The sequence below is a fragment of the Engystomops pustulosus genome, chromosome 5 (genome assembly GCF_040894005.1).
Source record: "Engystomops pustulosus chromosome 5, aEngPut4.maternal, whole genome shotgun sequence".
In the NCBI taxonomy this organism is placed as follows: domain Eukaryota; kingdom Metazoa; phylum Chordata; class Amphibia; order Anura; family Leptodactylidae; genus Engystomops; species Engystomops pustulosus.
Window position 1 is genome coordinate 189,110,872 of NC_092415.1, and position 22,945 is coordinate 189,133,816.

A 22,945-nucleotide genomic window follows, 5' to 3' on the forward strand; every position below is an offset into this window, starting at 1 on the left:
CGTAATAAAAGCTCTGTTAATGGCCCCCAGAGGCCTTCTGGTTCATTAGCATAATTTTAAAAGTTGATTTTAGAAGAAAGGAGGCCATGGATTATTAAATATAAGGAGATTACCACAGTCACAGTGCCTGGATCTATGCGTAATGTCCCTGGTTTATTATGATGGATTTTGATTTCCTTTAATCAAAATCATTGTTGCTAGTCATAGATTTTCACAAATCTGCACCTCCCGCTGTCGCATCTTCCATTATTTTCCATTATTGTTCTCCAATCTTCCCATAACCAGCCTTACCCTAAACTCTAGCTCATCATGTCCCACACCCATATACCAAATCCCATACCTTAAACACAAGTCAATATAATTATTGGTATATTTTTATATCACGTTATGACTGTGTATTATTCATGGCCCCGTTACAGTGATATTGGGGGGGATTTAACAATATGTCTCAGGTTCCGCCAGTTTCTAGCTTTAAAACACTGGTCTTTTGCTGCGCCAGATTTATCACTGTGATGATGAATTCTGGTGCAGTATAAGACTGTCGGTTCCTATTTCAGACTACTTTAAGTTGGTCTAAAGTGTGCGTCAAAATTTTGGGCGCACGGACGATTTTCCGCAAGCCACGCCCCTTTCGCACAAGGGCACACCCACCTCCCCAAAGACCACACAAGTCGAAAAAGTGCCAAAACATGGTCTTAAAGCCTTGATAACTGTGGTGCAAGGCATTTTAAACAATGTTTTTGGCACAAAACCACCAGAATTGTGGCGCAAATGCATCTATAAATCCCCCCCATTGAGTCCCTACAAGTCAATATAATCTGACACAGACCCATAGGCATAAAGTTTCTTTAGAAAAATACCTCTATTATAAGACATGGCAGATATAGGATCATAGGCACAATGAGATCCCGTATACCCATATGGTATGGTATTAAAGATGTGTAAACCATCACTAATTTGCATTGTTATGTGCATGAACCTTAAACTATTCTTCATTCTTCAGTTTTTCGTTCTAGTTTAAAAGTTTTCATTATAGTTCTATACAAATAAGATGACACTAATATAGAATAATCGCAAAAATAATCATTATAACATGGCTATAGCTTCATCTTCCCTCTGCCAGACATATCTGCTTCAGTGATCTATGGTTGCGGAATTATAAGCAGATTAGTGGTAACCGTAATCTATAGACTAGCGGGTTTGTGGGTTTGGAATTACCGGTAGTATCCGTAGAAGAAATATATCATCTAATACAAAGCGTTTTTACCATCTGCTCATCAACTGGCTTTTCCATTCAGTGCTGGGAGGAAGTGATCTGCTCCGGGTTTAGGTGTAATACATGAATATGTGGTGTGTTACAGAATTATCCATCATAAGGTGGAAAGTCGTTCCTTTGTACATCAAAGTGTTCTTTCCGTACATTCCTGGGAATGGGTTCAGGATGTGCGCTGTCTGTCTATATGGAGTATAACATAGCTCAGTGTCTGTTTAATATACAAAGGGAAGCGAAAAAGAGTTACAGAAAGTTATGTATATAGTGTCAGGGTATGGTGCGTGATTTCTTCTACTTACATAGACCAGGGATAGGGGGCTGCATACCCCATGTGCATGTGTGTGTATTTATCTATTCACATTGTTGTGCAACTAGTTCAAAATGATCAAAAGCAATGTATTGTCTAGCGCCCATCACTCCTGGAATAGACGATGCCCATATCATGATATGCCAGGCGTCTACCTGGCATGGTGCAACGTGCTGCCTACATCATAGGACGTGGTAATGTAGTCCACATGTGCTGTAGTTCTGGATGTAGATGAAGCAGTAGTAAGTTTATCACTTGTTGCTATTATTCTGAATATCATGATGTATTGTTTTACATATTCCTACGGTTTCACCTACTACTGCAAAACAGCATCATTTATCTTATTTCGGACTGTAAAATTTGTCAAGAGCAGGATTGTTTGGAAACCTGGTTCCTTGTAGACAAGCGAAATAAGACTAAGGCTGCATTCACACGACCGTATGGAGGATGTACGTACGGCTGCAAGCTTGTGGCCGTACATACGTCGCCCATAGATGGCAATGTCCGCACGGAAGGATACGGTGCCGCACACATGCCGTACCGCTCTGTACCTGGGAAAAAGATAGGAAATGTCCTATCTTTTCCCATGATACGGCCCGTACGCCGTGCATCTCTATGGAGAGGGGTCACCCCTCCTCCTCTCCGTCACGGTGGACGTATATGCCCGCCCGGCCGTAGCCGTGCGAACATACGTCAGTGTAAATGCAGCCTAAGGCTAAGAGGAGGCCAAATTCAGATGTTATCATCCGTTTTTCACAGCTGATTTGCTTTAGTTATTTGCGGATCCCCAGTAGTGATGACCCAACCCGAACCGCAATGTTGCAGGTTTGGATTCTCTTGTCAGCGGTGTCAACCCTTTAAATGTCACCAGTAAAGGTACCACCGGCATGCACAGCTGCAAGCCGCCATTGTGTTTAGGATTGTCGCTCCTTTGATGACATCAGTAATCTATGAAAAACATTTCTGACCAGGACATGTTTTATTTTTTTAAACAGATCAGTCATACAGTCCGTTAAAATAACGGACATTAAAAAGTATAGGTTTTTGTAGCTATAGCTTAGTGTAGCCATCCGTTCTAGACACGTACAGCATGTACGACATGTGTGCATCCGTCCAAATTCACCTCTCCCTCCTCATAACCCATGTATGGCTTTGGGTGGAGCTTGGGGGGGTCTCCCCATTGATAACACTGACCCCCGATTGTGACCAGTAGCTTTTGGTTTATTGTGTTTTTTCCCGACGGCTATCTCCCTACTTCTGTCTTCAAGATGTAGAGTGCACCAGATCATGATAATAAATTGTGCCAAATACATGGATATTGTAAAATCCTATACACCAAATTTAGCATTTTTCACCAAATTCTCTACATCAATATAAGTGAATATAATGTAATTCTTTAGCTCGTGTATTCAGTATACTGTATGTCTTTTCATTAGCAATGTGACATCATAAAGCAAGAAAACAAATGAGGACTGAGGCAAACGGTGTAACATAAGATGTCATTAAAATACCATCCGTGATTCGCGTTCGCCAGTAGATGAAATGATTTTATACCTTCTATTAGCTGATGTGTTTTGCAGACATAAGGGGGCGATTTGATAAATAACTTTAGTCATTGTGAGTAGAGCGCCTTCTCATTAGCTCCTCAAGTATCCAAAGTTCCTCCTTAGATGTTCTCAGAAATTCTAAACATTTGTGACGAGGGCTCGGGGCTCGAACACAGTAACTGCCGGTCTCGTGTTGACTTGCAGTGACATCTACTGGAATCCCATTAGTACTCAGCTGAATCCTATTACTCACGTCTGGGCATCTGAATGCGTATTTGGTGGCGGGCCAGAAAATTTCTAAAGATGCTTTCGAAGGTCTTGCTGCCAAGGAAAAATTGATGTCAGTAACAAATTCCAGGTAGTGAAAGTGTTTTAAAGAGTCTTTTATTTAAATAAAAAAGACAACACTTTGTCAAATAACACAAGGTAGAGCCCGCGCCAGGAGCTGGACTTTTATTGGAATAACGGAAAAATATCTTCTCGGTAATACTAATGACTGCGCTTTTTCTTTACAATTCCAATTTTTGAAGAGAATGTACAATTTATATCTGCCATTAGAAATTATTTTTTTTACATTTATGTAAGAACTGAAGCATAAAAAACCCCCAAAACTCCTACAAGTGTTTTTGATATTATTTTATATGGAAGACCGAACGCATAACTGTACAAAACACGTCATGTTTTTGGTAGTTTTATTTTTTTTTTGACTGGTCTATGGAGGTATTTTAGTGTTTGCTCTGTATTATTTCATACAGACAGTATATATATTTATATATATATATATATATATATATATATATATATATATATTTATCATGGTTGACAGATGCCACTGAATGTCTATACAGCTTCATCTATCAAAGGTATATTTTGAAAAATGCTCTAACTTGATATCTTGAGGAACAGTAAAAGGGTATTCCCTAATTTGAATTATGAAGACACTTGAGGTGCTGAGATGAATGCTGTTGCCTCTTCATTTCATACCAAGCACATCACCATACAAACTATAGTGGCTGTGCTAGGTATTGCATCTCAGCCGCATAAAGAAGTGTGAACCTCCCCGTACTGAATGTGGTTGTGTTGCAATCCCTTGCACCAATTTTTTTTCATATGCAATAACCAGATATGGCTTTCTGACCTAATAGGTAACTTTCAAAATTAGGTCTCTCGTAGATTTTTAATTTGGACTATTGATTCCTAAAAGGGAGCCAATAGCTCACTCTATGACATCATCATCTACCCTGTTAATTCCTTTATGTATATAGAGCACACAGATTACGAAGCGCTGCACAGAGTTTGCCAAATCAGTCCCTGTCCCCAATGGGGCTCACAATCTAATCAACCTATATATATGTTTTTTTGGACTGTGGGAGGAAACCGGAGGACCCGGAGGAAACCCAAACAAACATGGAGAAAACATACAAACTCTTTGCAGATGTTGACCTGGATGGGACTTGAACCCAGGATGCTGCAAGACTGTAGTGCTACCCACTAAGCCACCGTGAGCCACCTAGAAGATGTGGCCTAAGAGTGAGCAGCAAAGGCTAATAGAACAGTAAATAGGACATTACCAGTGCTAGTTCTGGGAATAACATGACTAGACATGAGCGATATTCTGTATGGATGTAACGATTTCAGACACCAAATTGAATCTGAATATTTTTGCTTTCTTGTATATATACGACAATAAAGGAAGTCTAACGGATCCGTTAAAATGTCTTTTGCTGGACTATTGATTGTTTCCGTTATTGTTGGGTAGGTTTCCATTATTAACATTAAAAACTTTATAAAATTTAAAGAGGACCTACAGTATTTTATAAAAAAATACAATGGGGCACATTTAATTTGCACGTTCTTTTATGGGCAAACTGCTTGCACAAGTATTAGCGATAGGTATTATCGCACGTGACCCTTTTATATCGTGGCTGCGCTATTCTTCACACAACACAAATTTCGCCATTGAAAGGGGCGTTCCGTTGCACAGTTGGACCGTCCGACAGAAGTGTGTTGCACACCCCATGTTATAGGTGCAGCAAAGAAAGTTGGTGCACTCTGTCAGGGCAGTGAAGGGGGCGCTAGATTCATGCAGAACGGGCGCCACAATTCATGAATCTAGCGCGATTCATGAAACAGGCACTGTTTTTAGTAAATGTGCCCCAGTATGTTTTAGAAGATTAGAGCAGTAGTGGATTATAATATAAGTGGTTTGGCTGATAGCCCGGGGCCCAAGCCTTCTATGGGGCCCACGGCCACCCAGACCACCCACTAAATTGTATATTGAGAAAGACCTGCACCCACACTTTCATGTGCGCAAGAGCCATTTTAGGACCTCTGAAGGTCCTCCAAAGGTCCTGAAACCGCAGAGTGAAAGCAGATTAAAGGGCACATCTTCCATTTCCCAACAAGCTGATTCTAGTACCATATGTAGGAAGTGATTCCAGACTTGTAGGGGCCATAATATTCATACAGTACCACCGCCTCTGGATTAGAGGGGATAATATACTGATTTCTAAGGATAATTAAAGCAACTTCGTTTCAGGCCGAATAGATTCGGGCCCAAATTGAATCTTATGAAAAACTTGGGTAATGCAACAGCAGATTCAATCTTGAATTATTCACTCATTTCTAATTGTGACATTACCCTTCTCTGGATCTTACCAGGTTTTGACAGTGAAGATATTACACATTTTATGACACATCAGGTCAACATATCTTATCTGGTTAACATATGTGAAAAATTCTCAGTCTTGAGTAACCCGATTAACCCAGGGTTTTGAGCATTTGGACCAGCACTGATACAGTGGCAAAATACTGATATCTCTCTTAGAAGATCGGTGGTTGGTTATATTGGAAATAACTGTAAGTAGGTGTCCACAGAGAACATGGATATATGTATTGTGCCTTGTATAACAAATAAAATGTGCCTCAAAATAAATTATATATATTCTGTTCAGTGCTGTTAGACAGACAAATGCATAAGCAAAAGCCCGTCCAAAAAATGTGGCAAAACTGGAAAAAAAACCTGTTAAAAATCGAGAGAAATTTGTACCATAATTTTCAGCTTGTAAAATTTTCAGTGTGAACATAGCCTTAAGGTGAGTATTTGTCATAGTCTACCAAGATTTTTAACACGTCGGCCTCTCTTAGGGCATTAAAATAGTATGACCCGTCTAGGTTGGCGTTGCATCGGGAAAAGTGCTCAAAATGAATTTTGATGATATGATGTGAAAACCAGATCAGGGACTCCAATTTCACTGTGTGAGCCTGTTTTTTTTAATTAGTGGGCAAGTGGCACCTGTGCATGGGTGTAAAACGTAGCTGCTGGGTACAGAAATGATCAGATACAAACATGAAGGACAAGGATAACCATAGTTTGTGTTGGTTAGGGAGTACAGGCAGACCCCTACTTAACGACACCCGACTAACAGACGACCCCTAGTTAAACACTGACCCCTCTGCCTCCTATGACCTCTTGCGAAGCTCTCTTTTTCTCTTATTTATGAAGTGTCGGCGCCACAATATTGGTGTTTTTCCAACACTAACAACTTGTTCTTTTTTTGGCACATAATTGTGGTGCCTCTTGTGAATCCGACACTTTTTAGGCACTTCTATTTTCTGGTCTCAGTTTTGGGCACAATTTTTGACGCAAAATTAGAGCAGCTATAAGCTGGTCCTGGGAGTTCTATTTCACATTCATGAGTGGGGAGACAGTTCTAAAGCTTTCTGTTTGCGCACCAAATCATGAATCCCTTGCACTACAAACTTAGGCTGGATTCACACGGCAGCGCGTGGGGAGAGGAGGAGGGGGAGAGCGCTGCTCACCCCGCCCCTCTCCATAGGGATACATGGCGCACGGTGCCGTGCCGGGTACGGAGCGGTACGGTGCCGCACGTGTGCTGCATCATACCGGTCCCGTAGGGCGCTGTGCACCCATTGCCATCAATGGGGGACATATATTGGCCGTACATACGTCGGCCGTATATACGTCCCCCATGCGGCAGTGTGAATGAGGCCTTACATCCCACTAAAAATGATAGCACTGTGAATCTTGGATGTTTGGGTCATCTTTCATTGCTCATGGATGTGCATTGATTTAGAAATTTGGAGCTGTGATAATTTTTTTGTTGTTATTACCGTATTTTTCGGACTATAAGTCCAGTGCGCCTTATATATGAACCGTACTTACAGACAACAGCTGCCTTGAACTGTGCACAGGTCTGCCGCCTGCTGGTCATTCATCCTTATAATCAGGTGCACCTTATAATACGGTATGCCTTATATATGAACCTAGATTTTTAGGCATTTATTGATGGTGCGCCTTATAATCCGGTGCGGCGAAAAATACAGTAATTATAGTGTTTTGATGCTGCTTTTAATTGGAAAATTAAGAATTGACTTCTGAATTCAGTAACAGTGTGCTCTTCTTCGTTACAATTTGAGAATCAGTTTCTTACAATAATTATTTCTGTTATCTTTATCTTAATCCAACACATAAAACTGCAGATGTAGAGAGTGTAGAATGTAGACTGAAAGGGGAAACAGAATAAAAAACTACAGGCAGTCCACGGGTTACATACAAGATAGGGTCTGTAGGTTTGTTCTTAAGTTGAATTTGTATGTAAGTCGGAACTGTATATTTTATCACTGTAATCCCAGCCAGAACTTTTTTGGTCTCTGTGACAATTGGATTTTAAAAATGTTGGGTTGTCATAAGAACCAGGATTAACATTAAAGCTTCATTACAGACACCTGTGATAACTGTTATAGCTGATTATTGTAGACTAGGACTAAAGCACAAGAAATTACCAACATCCAGAGGTCTGTTTGTAACTAGGGGTTGTATGTAAGTTGAGTGTTCTTAAGTAGGGGACTGCCTGTATAATATACTCGAATAAAGATATATATTCAATTTGGAATTTCAGTAACATAACGTAAAGGTGTAAATTTCTTGGAAAATATATTTTATATACAATATGTCATAAATACACAGAGTGACTACTAATATCTGTTTAAATTAACAGTAGAGGGCGCTGTATTTTTTTCCTATTCGATCGTATGAAGTCTCACAAATCTGTATAATAATATAATGTGTTTTATTATCTGTATTATCGATTTTGAAAAAAAGTTCATAAAAATAGGATGATTATTTGAATGGTACATCCCATTTTATTCTCTTTATTATTTCAATAATTCTAAAATTCTTTTCACTTCTCTGAAGTAAATTTTGAATATGTTTTTAAACTAAATACGGAAATAGGATGATTTACAGTCGAAGGTATGTTTGTTTCCGTATTGTATGTCTTGATTTTGTCCGCTCATTTGACTATTTTATATTATATTATTATGCATAATATAGTGTGTGTTATTTTTTAAATAAACTTTTTTATATGGGCTTGGAATTTTAAAAAAAATGTTTTTTACCATAAATTTCATAATTTTTTTTTCTAATGTGTTAGTGCTGGCCACATAGGACATGCAATACATGTTATAGTTTGGTATATTGTCCATAACAAAGAATTATGTTAAATAGATACCAAGTGATAACATGATAATAATAATACTGGTATTGTTAATAATATGTAATTATGATTAAAGTTATATTTAAATACAATGACATATTTTGTATAATATGTAAACACAATCTACAGTAATAATGTACAAAATATTTTTTAAATTACTACAATATATAATATATACCGTAATATTAATACACCTGTAATATGATGTAAGATGTGTGAGATTATATAAATACATAAAGTAGAAAAATCTATAAATGTAATAATGTGGAAATAATATGTGACAATAAAATGTAATATTTGAAAAAATTGATAAAGAAAATGTAATAATAAGTCTAAGAATATCTAACAATATGACGTCACAGTGTAATATTTTACATACAACATCTAAGATATGAATACTGTATCTCTAAGAATTCCAAAATATATATAATAAAGTAAAATAATATTTAAACATTCCATAATATAATCCATATATATGTATAGGCGGTCCCCTACTTAAGAACACCCGACTTACAGACAACCCCTAGTTACAAACGGACCTCTGGATATTGGTAATTTATTGTACTTTAGTCCTAGGCTACAATAATCAGCTATAACAGTTATCACTGGTGTCTGTAATGAAGCTTTATTGTTAATCCTGGTTCTTATGAGAATCCAACATTTTTAAAATCCAATTGTCACAGAGACCAAAAAAATTCGGGCTGGGGGTTACAATTATAAAATATACAGTTCCGACTTACATACAAATTCAACTTAAGAACAAACCTACAGACCCTATCTTGTATGTAACCCGAGGACTGCCTGTATATATATATAATGCAACTAATACATGTGGTGACAAATCTTACAATATATAACATCCTATAACAAAATGTGGATTCTACCATGAAAATCCATCATGATAAACCAGGGACATTACTCATAGATCCAGGTACTGTGACTGTGGTAATCTTCTTATATTGGTTATCCATGGCCTCCTTTCATCTAAATCAACTTTTAAAATTATGCTAATAAGGCAGAAGGTGTGTTACTGGAGCCACTCTGTGCTGTAGTTTCGCAGGCTATTACACTGCACAGGATCCCACTCTTTGAGTGCTGAGCTGGAGCAAGGGGGAGACAGTTTAACAGTCTGTGAAGCCAGATCACAGAGAGGCTCTTTCAACGCCTCCTTAGCTCTTCTGGCTCATTAGCATATTGTAAATGTTGATTTTAAAAGGAATAACAAATATAAGAAAATTAACACACTCACGGTGCCTGGATCTATGAGTGTCCCTGGTTTATCGTGCTTGACCCTGGATGGTAAATTTCCTTTAATAATAATGTCATACATGTGTGTTGATCCACAAAAAAATATTGTCATTTTACGATGTGATATATAAATAAACTGTATAATTAGATGGAGTCAAATAAATACCGGCAATATATATATATAAAGTGTGCATGTCTAAAATTAAAATATAGCAATTACATCTAAGTGTAGGAATATTAAAGGTATAAAGGTAAAAGATGTTATAAAATTGTACTATTTCATGCTAAATATTATACCTAATGCAAGACCTACAATAATAAAACTATTAATAAAACTAATAAAAATAAATAATAGAGAATATATGAATAATAATATAAGAAATATGAAATTGTTACATATATGGATAAACTTGCTGATGTTCTCGGAAAAGAACTCAAATATGTCACATCTGTATAAAACCCTATAGGAGTGGCTAGCAATTAAATAGCCCATTAATTAACCCCTGCTTTAACAAAATCCCCAAATAAGGGACACATCACTAGCTCGGCAGCCTCGGTCCCTCAGTTTATGAGGAAACCTCGTCCGCTTCCCCCTCTGTGCGGTTTACAGTGAAAACTTTTTAAATAATGACTGATGTAAGTGGCGCCAATTATAAGTAAATGAGGTGTGTGACAGGCTGTCATATCTGCATGAATTCTCAGGCATCAGCCAAACCCTAAATGTGCTAAATTGGAGCAGTCAGACTGTTGAAAAAGTAATTTGTAACACATCTGTTATACAGCGAAAATGCCCAAAATCATCAAATCCAAATGCTGGAGCAGAGAGACAGACTAGGGATCGGAGTCTACAGACCAAGGCGTGTTCTTCCCTTTCTATCTGCACTGATTATGGGACATTATGGGCAATTTTTTTGTAATATTATTTGGTAATGTTTAGTGTCATTTATTATATCAGAGCAGGTCCTTCCTTCTCCATCTACTTGGTTCTTATCATCTTCCCTGTCTCCTTTTTACTCTTATACTATCAGGACGCTTATTACGATGTCATATTGCAATGAGGTCCTCGCAGAAGGGAAGGGCGGTAGTGAGTCACAGCAGCTAGGTCTCCACCCACTAGCTCAGAGAGAACTGGAGGCCAGAGATACAGACTGTACAGGTTATCATCCTCCCTTCCTTGTGTCTTCTGTTAAAACCTTTTCTGCAATCTAGATAGATATTCTTAAAGGGAACCTGTCATCTTGAGCCCATTTTCTGACTCCCCCATGTCTTTAGCACATTGCTAAAGAGTTTTTATAGTAAAACATTTAAAAAAAAAAAAAAGGTAAGTTAGATGAAAGTTTACCTCTCTGTATGCAGAGCGGTATCCCTAGTCCCAAGGGAGTGGCCAGTGAGGGGTGGGGCAAACATGTGTGACGTCCTGAGGGGGAAGAGATATGGGGGCCATGGGAGTGGTCAGTGAGGAGTGGGGTAGACATTTATGACGTCCTGAGGGGGAAGAGATATTGGGGCCATGGGAGTGGCCAGTGAGGGGTGGGGCTAACATGTATGATGTCCTGAGGGGGAAGACATATGAGGGACATGGGAGTGGCCAATGAGGGGTGGGGCAGACATGTATGACGTCCTGAGGGGCAAGAGATACAGGGGCCATGGGATTGGCCAGTGAGGAGTGGGGTAGACATGTATGACATCCTGAGGGGGAAGAGATATGAGGGACATGGGATTGGCCAGTGAGGGTGGGGCAGACATGTATGATGTCCTGTGGGGGGAGAGATATGAGGAAGATGGGAGTGGCTACTGAGGGGTGGGGCAGATATGTATGACGTCCTGTGGGAGGAGAGATATGAGGAACATGGGAGTGGCTACTGAGGGGTGGGGCAGACATGTATGATGTCCTGAGGGGGAACGCAACGGGGGGAGGAGATATGTGGGACATGTGAGGTTTTTCTTTATTTGTAATAAATACATGACGGAGCGGTTTCCCAAGGGTGGATACAGAAAGGTAAACTTTGAGATAACTTTTCTTTTTTTTCAAAAAAAGCCAGTTTTACTATAAAAACTCTATTCTCTATGGGGGAGCCAGAAAAAGGGCTCCTGGTGACAGGTTCCCTTTAAGAGTTCTTTGCTGAGAGGAAGAGAAGTTGTGAGTCACAGCAGCTAGGTCTCCACCCACTAGCCCTGAGAGAACTAGGGGTACAGACTAACCGCAGTATACAACTTCCTGACATATAACAACAAACTTTTTCACTATATCCATAGACTGTGAATGTAGCTCTGTGATACCAGGTATGACTTAGGATCTGTAAAGATCTGTACAGAAAACACTAAATGTTGATCTATAACAAATAATTTAAGTTTTTTTTTTAAATTTTGGGATATTTATGTAACTTTCCCTTTTCTGTTAGCAGCTCAAGAAGTACAAGTGGCAAAGTGCGGCATAAACGGCAAGCGCTGCAGGACATGGCTCGCCCATTGAAGCAGTGGTTGTACAAGCATCGGGACAATCCCTACCCAACCAAGACAGAGAAGATACTATTAGCACTTGGGTCACAGATGACTCTTGTACAGGTAAATATATATGGAAGAAATAAAGAATCCATATGGTAGCACAGCTATACAAATTCTACCACCATTTACATACATTTACATGCATCATTAAAAATGAGCAAAAACTAATACAAAATACTACCAGGATGAAGGTTTGTAAACCAAGCACACTTATATGCTGGTGTGTCCAGCATATGTGTCTCCATAGGTTGTTAACGTTCCTGGAGCCCGTCAGGCTCATTTGCATAAATTTTAAAGCCTCTTTTCTATTAAAAACAACGGCATAAGAAGCTTAAAAAATAAGGGATCCTGGTTTACATTCCTTCATCCTGGTGGTAGATGTCCTTTAATAATAATACATACTCTCTGCTGCTGGGCACCATTATCAAATTTTGCTATGTGCCATAAAGAGGTTTTCAAACAGGTTTTCCTTGAACACTCTGTGGGTCTTTTAGGTGGGGGGTAGCAAAAAAGTATATTTATGTTGCTCTGATACTTCCAGTCCTCAGCACTGAGAGCTTGACCAGAAGTTTTGGGCGATGTGACACGATTGTTTGACCAATTGTTGTCATTCTCGGGCCATGGGGCCTCATAAAAAGAAGTGATGCCCTGTGGCCAAAGCAAGAACTGAAATTGAGATTCTTATATTTATTATGTCACCAAAAACGTGTTTCTTGGTACTATAGAACTGAAAATAGGGGTATATGAAGTGACCTTTCCCCTGATGCCTCTAAGCTTGACTCATCTCCGCTGATTTTCATCGGTAATTAGGGGAGATTTCACATAAAAGAGGGAATTCTAGAATGGGGTAAAATCTAGTGACAGGTTCCATTTATATACAATATAGTAGAATGTTTGGCTGTATAGCTCTTCTCTTCTGAAGGGAAGACAAAGGAAAGGATGTTTGATCACCTTATTGTGAGCGTCCAACCAAAAGAGACATCCAATACTGGAAGATTTGGCATAGATCTCTCTTGGCAAAAGTTTCTGAACAGGTGTTATAGATGAGCCAAAGCTTTATTATGGGGAGTGACTCCAGAAAAGTAATTGACCCTTAGAGTGACCCTTATATAAATGAGTATGGCCATCTGCCATAACCTGTTTGCTTTTTGTTCCTTCCTTGAAAAATATCCACATTAGCTTCCACTAAAATGTTCCCATATGCTACGTTACAAAGTAATGATGAGCCTATGATAGCGTAAGGTGCTCTGCAGAAGGGCTACACCCAGCATTGTCTAATCCTTTACATTTGGTAAAAATCATTCTTAGCTCTCGGTATAATATTTCAGAGTTGACCTTATGAAGTGTAATGGTTAGCTTCTGAAAAAGTCCCTGTTACAGAGGAAAATATTTTCTTGTACCCGAGTTATGTGAAACTACAGGTCGTTTAGTATCTACTCTGGACTGTGTGCCAGGTGAAGTCATATCAGTGTTTCTCGAAGGGTTTAGGAGGTTGACCTAGTGTGCAGAAAGTTTCCTGGTGCTAGAGGGTCAAAGGAAATTAGGCTTCCTAACAGCGATCTCCCTCAACTTTTCTATTCTTTCTTAGATTTCTGTAAGCTCCTTCCAGACAGATCTGACCCAAACATCTTTGGTGGAGGCTTATCTACCGGAGAATTTAAAGATTATCGATTATCAACATGTCCAATCCTTCTTTATCCTGAAGGGTGCAGTCACACGTTCCGCTTGCATTGCGTTTTGAAACGCAATGTACCCTGAAAGGGGAGGGGCTTGTTCATTTGTATGGCCACTGAAAAGCAGGCCATCGGTAACAAGCACCACGCAATTTGCATAATTTACATGCAAAAACATGGTGGTAGTTACCGATTTCAGTGGAAATGCTGATGCTCGGCACAAACCCCTCCCTGTTCCGGTTGCATTGCGCCCAACCTTGAAGAGTTGGGTGGAATATTTAAGGCCCCCCCTACCCCATTTTTAAACATCTTCTCTTTTTAAATTAATTTGAGTATTCCATGAGGAAGTGTCACTAAGTCATATGTTATTACATATTTTTATCTGAAGTAGGAAGTTTTTCATATCTTTTTCTTGTAGTCTGAAATTTTAAAGAATTTACATTTAGTTCCTGAACATTTGTCTTGATTCTACTATGGAGATATCCATCTGCCATTAACAAGCCTCAGCATAGCATGTGGCAGCAATGGGCCCATTTATTGGTATGACATCCAATGTGTTCTTATATGAGAACATGGAAACAAGACTGGGCACCCACTGGATCTATAAGAAACATCCCTTTAAGTTCCGGCCAGCAACAGCGTCACCTAGTGTAGAACCTTGCCCTACCCTGCGCCTGAACGGGCCTCCAACCTGGACCCCCTTCCCTTTTCAGGAGCAATTCCTGGCGCTGTTTTTCTTTATGGCCTTGGCTTTATTATTTAGGGCTTGTTGATGTTACTGACTTCTTAAAGATGTTTTCTGTTTTAACAATACTATCCTGAGGATAGACTATTGATATGAGATTAGTGTGGGTGCAGCGCATGGCCCTCCTGCCGTTCTGTGGTTTTGTTGTGTAGCTGCACTGCCACATTGCATGCAGGGAATGTAGGATGCTCCTATGTTTTAGGACAGTTGTGGCAAACCTATGGCACAGGTGGTACTCAGTGTCATCGCTGAGGACACCCAGGCCCCTAGCAAATAGACAGGTTTGAGTAACTCAAGGCCTCCTTCTGCAGTCCTGGGTAGCCCCAGATGTGCTGCCTTTAGCGCTGTTTTAAAGCAACATTTTTTTCGGGGCTTCAGGAGCTCGCAGCTTTGATTGTCATTGGAGTTCCTGCTCCCATTATCCAATGGGATAATCCATATTCATGTCCTTAAGGCATTGATATGATTAAAACTGTGGCAGAGCAGGGAGCAATATGTTGCATATTTATTTGCTGTTTCGGCACTTTGTGACAAATAAGTAGGTTTTTGGCCATAGTTTGGGCACTCGGTCTCTAAAAGGTTCACCATCAATCCGTCAATGTCTTACATCGTCCGCCTATAGTTCTGCCACCTGATCGATACACTTTGGATAGACCTGTTTGAAGGGGATGTTGGGTGTCGCACCCACACGGATCAACTACTATTGTCCTGCTCTACGGAAGGGTCATTTATATTTAAGTTCCTGGAAAAAACAAACTTCCTAAAATTCTGGTAACTTATACACATAGGAGACCCTCATTGGTGGCCGGCCCCGGTTATAAATAAATATGCTCAGCCCTGAAACAATCGATCATTTGGAGCCTCCTCCGTGTGGTTCTGGGGAGACGTACGATTCAGGCCTCTCAGTAAGAGGAAATGGTTTTGCAGTGGAAAATGAGATGGTTTTATGGATTATGTGTATAGTGTTACCTAACAGCATTTCATTGCAAGATGCTTATAATTCAACCCAGTGGCAAAACTTTAGATTTAGTTTTTTTTTCATTTTACACATGTGGACGCATTAAATCCCTGAGCCGTCACATAACTAATCCCAACTACGTGACCTTTCTAGCAAACGGTTTTGCAATGTATAAAATGAGGGAAAACAGCATAAATTGGTAAGTTGTAATAGTCACACACTCGGGGCTACTTAATTTCTCGGTGATGCAGTAAAAGGCTTATACTATAAAATTACTTTATAATGGTACCCAATGGTCTGGCGTCACCTGCTGTTCTGGCGTCCATAATACATAGTTCCATATAATAATTCATAGCAATTTATCTCTTCCCTAACTGAGGACATACTGGTAATCAATGGATCGTCTCTGGTTATGGGTTGCTCACATTTCCTCTGCAGTGGCCACTACAGGAGGAATGTGGCATTACATGTTGTTCATTTTAATGAAGCATATCATTATGCTTAATCATGTCCACATGCCCTTATCATTCTGGAAAGGGTCTAACCACTCTATTAAGCTTCTTTCAAGGTCTCTAAGCAGTAATATACAGGACCTTTTGAATGTCTTTAGGTCAACTGAGGGTGAGAGAAGAAAGGCATAGGCTAGTAAGTAGATAGGTAGTAAGTTTTCTATCTTCTTCTATCTTATTCAAGTGCAATATATATATTCCCCACCTACCGCTGCATAAAATTGTTACCTGTACATTTTTAGACACTGTTTACACAATGCATTTTTACTGCGTTTTGATGCACTGCAAGTGCATCATTGTGGTAAAAAACTGAGATGTATTTTGAGTTGTGTTTTCTCTGTTGTATTTGCAATGTGTTTTACAATTCAATACAAACACAGTGGAATAGTACATTTACTATTATTGAGGTGCATGCAGTACAGTTTGTCTCACTATGGTGCAGAGCGGGCGGGCGCCCGAGTTTTTTTTGGTGTGCCGTAATTATGTAGGACTTCCGACATAAATGTGGTGGCTGATGCAATGGATCGACCCTTTCTCCTCATATTGTGGCCCCTCTCATCTGTCCCTCATATTGTGGCCCCTCATCTCCTCCTCATATTGTGGCCTTCTCTTATTCCCCCCTCATATTGTAGCCTCTCACCTCTTCTTCATATTGTGGCCTCACACTTCCCCCTCATACTGTGGCCGCTCTCATCTCTCCCTCATATTGTGGCCCCTCATCTCCCCCTCATATTCTGGCCCCTTGATCGCCTCCTAATATTGCACCCTCACTCACCCCCCCATCATACTATTACATATTACATTACTATTACATATTATGGCAGTTCATCTCCTCCTCATATTGTGGCCCTGCTCATCCCGCCCTCATATTATTGCTCCTCATCTAGTACACATATTGTGGCCTTCTCTCACCCCCCCCCCCTCATATTGTGGCCCCTCATCTTCTCATCATATTGTGGCCTTCTCTCATCTTTCTCCTTCATATTGTGGAGTCTCACCTCTCCCCCCTATTGTGGCCCCTCTCATCTCTTCCTCATATTGTGGCCTCTCATCTCCCCTACATATTGTGGCCCCTCACAACTCTCTCTCATATTGTGGACTCTCTTATCTCTTCTTCATCCTGTGGGCCTCTATCATCTCCCCACAACCTCTCTCATCTCCTTTTTTTCAACGTAATTTAAAAAATAATAAACACCACATACTTACCTGTCCATGTTCCCCAGCAGCTCTCAGCATCTTATCTTTCTATCTATCATCAAATCTATCTATCTATCTATCTATCTATCTATCTATCTATCTATCTATCTAGCCACTTCTGTGACACTCTACATGTGCAGGGTAATCTCTTATCCATACACTACTAGGGGCTATTGAGCCTCCTGTTTTGTGCATTATTTAATCCCCCCTACTCCCCACAGATTTATTTCCTGGTTATCTAATGACATCATAAATAGAATGGAAATGAGAATCCTGTTTGACTTTCTGAACCTCCGATTACATTAATGACTTTTTAAGACATTTTGGGTATATTATGTACGGAAGCAAAGAACAGCAGGTAACCAAATGACTTCCTGTCATTAAAAGAGTTATTATACAAAGAATTTCTCTGACCCTACATAACACAATAAGATCATAAGCCGCCCTACTTACCTTTTGTGTACTTGTACTATGCTCGTCTTGGATATAATGGTGTGCCTGTTTTTTGAAGAGCTGAATGCACTGTACTTTCAGGTGTTAATGACTGGGACATTGGTTAATGACTGTGTTTGTTGCTACTTGCTTGTTACTTTTATTGTGTCTCGTATGCGGACAGTACCTTCTATAGTTCTAAAAAGGATGGATGGATAATAAGTAATACACTCTATGTCCTAGCTGCGCCACAAAAAAATTATACACCCCAGAGAGGCCTGCTGGGTCACATCACGTTTTTGTGCATATGTTGTAAGGACACGTCGGGGGGATTCTGACGCGTCCTACGGCATATGGCACAGACGTATCCCACTGTCTTGTCTGGGGATCCCGCCTCCTCCCTCAATCCTCCCATAAGGCCCTGCACTGTGTATTAGGTAATCAATGGATAGTTTAGAGAACTGAATAACAAAGGTAAATATGATCTAGGTGTAGGAAGAGTTAATCATTAGTCTCATTGAGGTGGAAGGAGCTCCCATTGCTTTCAGATACACTGCTCACTACAGGAGAAAGAGCTGGAATAAGACACAGAGGGAGACATTTATCAAACGCCAGAGCATCATGCGTCAATGTTAGATGTTAGCCGTGCCCATCCCCCGTGCCAGATACATCTGGAAGCTCTGACCTCCTGATGTATCCAGTGGTTGGCTGCCCTGTCTCGTGTACAATGACACTGTTAACTGCGACTGTGTGAAGGCATTGGCCAGGAGCGTCTCACGGGGGCCCACTCTGCTGCCGGGCATGCCCCCTTCATATCCCTCCACAGCCACTTGGTGTGGTGGTGGCGAAATAATCGCAATTCCTAGTTCCTAGGTAAATGAAACAAGCACAAAACGCTGCCTAGCAATTTCTATGGCAGGCTATAGGTTGTGCCAGGGCCACATCTTCCATGATCTGCAAGGGATGGTTGTATGTACAATGCACTGGCAGGGGTGGCTGTATATAATATATACTGGCTGGGGACTGTATATACTGTATACTGGCGGGAGGATGTATGTGCTATGTACTTGTGGGGGGTAGCTGTATGTATCTAAGCAGGGGAGTGGCTGTATATAGTATATACAGAGGGGGTTGGTGCAGCAGTGTATTGATAATTTAGTGGTGGATCAGTATATAGAGGTTACATTTTTATTAAACTGGGTGGTTGTATATGAAGTAATGTATATAATGTAATTGGGAAATATGTATTTGGAGGCCGTAGCGTGGCTTCATATTAATTATGGGGTTCTGTATGTAATCAGTTCAGGGGGTCTGGTATATATAATAAGTTGTTGATTCTGTATGTACTTTTAATTTATTTTGGGGACTATATGAAGGATATTTTATGTTGGGAATAAATTTAGGAACATGATCCATTGTACTGTAAGTGACTGTGGGTTTTTTGGGGGGCGTAGTGTGAAGATGTTCTGCACGGAGCTGAAGCATGGCCGGGCTAAGTCCTCTTCCTAATGTCTGTGTCACTAAATGACTACTAGTGTGTGAGGCATTCATAGTGTCAGTAAGCCGGTGACACTGTGTGAGGATGTTATCAATTGTTATCGATGTTGTCAGCATATTCTTATCAGGTTATAGATGCTTTTTAAAGATTTCCCTTTATAGGTAGGCGCCTCAAGGGGGGCGGCTGCATTTTAAATTTTGAATTGTGCACAAATGTGGGACAGGAACACCCACTCCACCGCTGGGCACCGCCTCCTTCACACCCCTCTATGCCCACTTGTGGAGTTGACTTAAGGTGGAACAAGTTCTGATAAATCTGCCCCAAGGTTACAGCTTTGACTTAGAGTAGGACAACCCCTTTAATTCTTAGAGCTTACCTTACTCCCCTATGCTGATGCTAAGGGGAGCTCTCATAAATATTTGGCTGAATGGGAATGGAAAATTGCTTGTGGCGGAAATCGGTAAGGTGAATATTTTTTACATTTTTGTTAGATTCTGAGTTCTATGTGTTCACATGGTGGGATAACTCCTCTAAAAATGTATTCAATGTAAGGTCTACATAACTTCAAAAGACTCTTAACGTGTATGAAATCTTCCACTGCTTCTCATATCATCTTAACTATTCCTTCATGGCCTTTTGAAGTGATGGAAAGTATGATATGGAGAGAGGAGTTGGCTATGATCCCATACAGTGCACATTGAAACCAAACCCTGCAGCCACAGGTTTGGGAATGAACAGTTAATGCACATATACATTGTTATTTATCTTTACTTTTATTCCTTCTCAGGTTTACTTGAAGGAGGCTGAAGTACTAAAGCCTTTAGTGGATTATCTAGGTAGACATTAAACTAATCCCGCCATGTTGTTGTTGTATCATGCTAAATCCAATGCAAACCAGTCATACATCATGTGGAGAACTTGGAAAGAAATCGGTACTCATGGTGCATTAGAAGGTGGAAGACGTCCAGGGCATCCTTCTCAGCTAATATCTGTTAAGGGACTTGCCATTTCGAACTAATCTTAGTTTGTCGTGGAAGAGTCTTTAATATAAGTCACTCGGAATGTAGAATGGGCCCAGTATACAATTTAAATGCATACTTTACAAGGGTTAAAGGCGACATTTCAACATATGCAAATCAAAAGTGCAGATGATAATTGTAAACTTTGCAATACACCTCATTTAAGAAATCTGTTCCTATGTCCTTCTTTTTCCCTTGCCTTCCTTCCTTATTTAAGACATTTGATCAACTCTTGGGGGGGGGGGGGGATTTTGTACATCAGTTTTCTTGCCTACAAGCCCTGAAATAATCAAAAGTGGGCATGAAGGGGGGCTAGTGATGGAGTGGGAGCATATTCCTGCCATGCCCTTTGCACTTGCTACAGCCAGCAAGTGTTGAAGTTGAATGATAACTGGTTAATAGCAGGGCCTGACATAGAATTGTACACCAGCCCATCCTGGCCCCAAATACGTCAGGAGGCCAGAGGCTTCTGATTTATTCGGCAGGGTTGGAGGGTCGGGGCTTCATCATACAACAACGATTCGTAATAAACAATAACTCTACTGATTTGTGTCTAATAATAGGTGTCACTCCATTGTTTCTAATGTAGTTGGAATTTTCTCTCTATCCCTAAACCTTCCTGAATAATCAAGATCATAATTTTTTTTTAGATCTCTACTTTCAGATCGGTGGAGTCAGGAGTGGCGGGGGATAGAGGGAATTTTCCAATTATTCCAGAATCAATGGAACAAGGCATATTAAAAGATGCAAAGAGTTGGAGTTGGTAAAATGTTCATTATAGTTTATTTTACATTACCTGCCTCCCTGCCAGCAGGGTGTGGTGAGTTCCTGAGGAGGGGCAGCTGCAGCCTGTGTGTGCCTGTGTCAGACTCCTTCAAACTCATGCAGCTCCCACACACCCCATCCCCCTTTCTGCCATGTGCATTGAGCAGCGAGGGGAAGGACGGGGATGATGGGGGTGGTAGAATATAGGAAGAATGCATGAGGAGAAACAGGCACACACAGGCCCCTCCCCTGGGACTCTTCACTCGCTGCTGGCAGGGAGCCAGGTAATGTAACATAAACTATTATAAACCACTGAAATGCTTCAGAATGCTGACAAAAGCATTGTTAAAATCATAACATAGGCCATTGGAACTTGTCACCAGATAAAAATTACATTCCTGGTGACCGGTTCACTTTAAGGACTGAAGAGAAGATTTCTATGCCTACATTTTATATGTGAGTGGGGTTCAGGATCTTCGAATTTCACCGATGGGAAGGTGAGATTCTGTGATATGCTAAATTTTATCTAAGACTGGAATACTCCTTGAAAGACTCGAGAGCGTAATGTATAAAGAGTTAATTCTTCCAAGTCTGGATTTTCCAGTGTCAGCTTACATATGGGGATCACATGGCTAAATATCAAAGAGTCAAATCTAAAAGTTGTTATTGCTACTAAGTGATCTTTTTTTAACAGCGGAGTAAGGCTGGGGGTAGTTTGAGCAATACGGTGTGAGATAACTGCAGCACATACAGATGTTAAGGAAAGACGGTATGGAATCAATATCTGCTCTTGAGCAACGAGACTTTTATGGGTTTTCTTGATTGATAATTAGGGACATTTTCTGAATCTGGAGACAATTTAAGGAGATGGTTTGCTTGTTTTTGTGTGGGTTTTCCATGTATGAGGTCTCATTAAGGGCACATGTCACCGCAAATTACCCAACTCTAAATCTCCGTGACATTGTTTTGTAGAGCACCAGACGGTCAAATGAAAGAAATCATGTATTGGACTCTGACTTATCTCAGTCAACGTTTTGAGAGGTCTTATATCTAAGGGAGTAATTCATATCTACCATGTATTGTACCAGTTGAAGTCTAAGGGCTCAGACAACACCAGTCATCCTGTCATCAGCAATTGGCCTAATAAACCACTACTAGTTTATTGTCAAGCAACGTAACACCTTCTATTTTTGCTTTCTTCATGTCCCAGTATGGTGGCATCATCCAGAATATCAACTTTGAAGTGATATGTAAATTGGTTGTGTAAAGTCAAGAAGGCGGAGAGTTTAACATTGAAGTCAAGGTGGGGAACATTGAAAGCCTCCTCCTCTGCGATTGACATCATGCATCAGACTTCAGAAGATTTGTGTAGTGATGTCTCTGGGTGCAATTAGAGTAATGGGGGCTTTCTGAGGCAGGGAAAGCTTGACTTTAGTGTTAAACTCTCTGCCTTCTTGACTTTTTACAACCAATTTTTATTTCACTTCAAAGTTGATTTTCTGGATGATGCCACCACACTCGACGATGAAAGAAACAATCTGAAAGATGTTCAGCTACTTAGCAACATTCTGCTTGTGGTTGATTAGGTTAATTTCTGGTGACAGGTTCCCTTTAATTATTATACATGGGATTTGGAGCTTTGTTTATCTGAATGTTGTTCCTAAAAAGTATTTGGCTTGAAGTGGTTGACATTCCATTTACAAGAAGGTCGGCTGTCTCAAGTCTGTACACATGTTAACATAGATAATGA

General features: G+C 40.2%; 1 protein-coding gene across 4 annotated transcripts in view; it reads left to right on the forward strand.

The window, feature by feature from the left end:
• The window catches only part of MKX (mohawk homeobox), an 89,246-nt gene that overhangs the window by 17,550 nt on the left and 48,751 nt on the right, over positions 1–22,945 (forward strand). For 3 of the 4 annotated variants that reach the window (XM_072154855.1, XM_072154852.1, XM_072154854.1), the window contains exon 3: positions 12,297–12,459. In XM_072154855.1, the coding sequence (XP_072010956.1) occupies positions 12,297–12,459 (163 nt within the window). The remainder of the gene's footprint in view (positions 1–12,296; positions 12,460–22,945) is intronic. The other variant, XM_072154853.1, reaches the window with a different exon arrangement.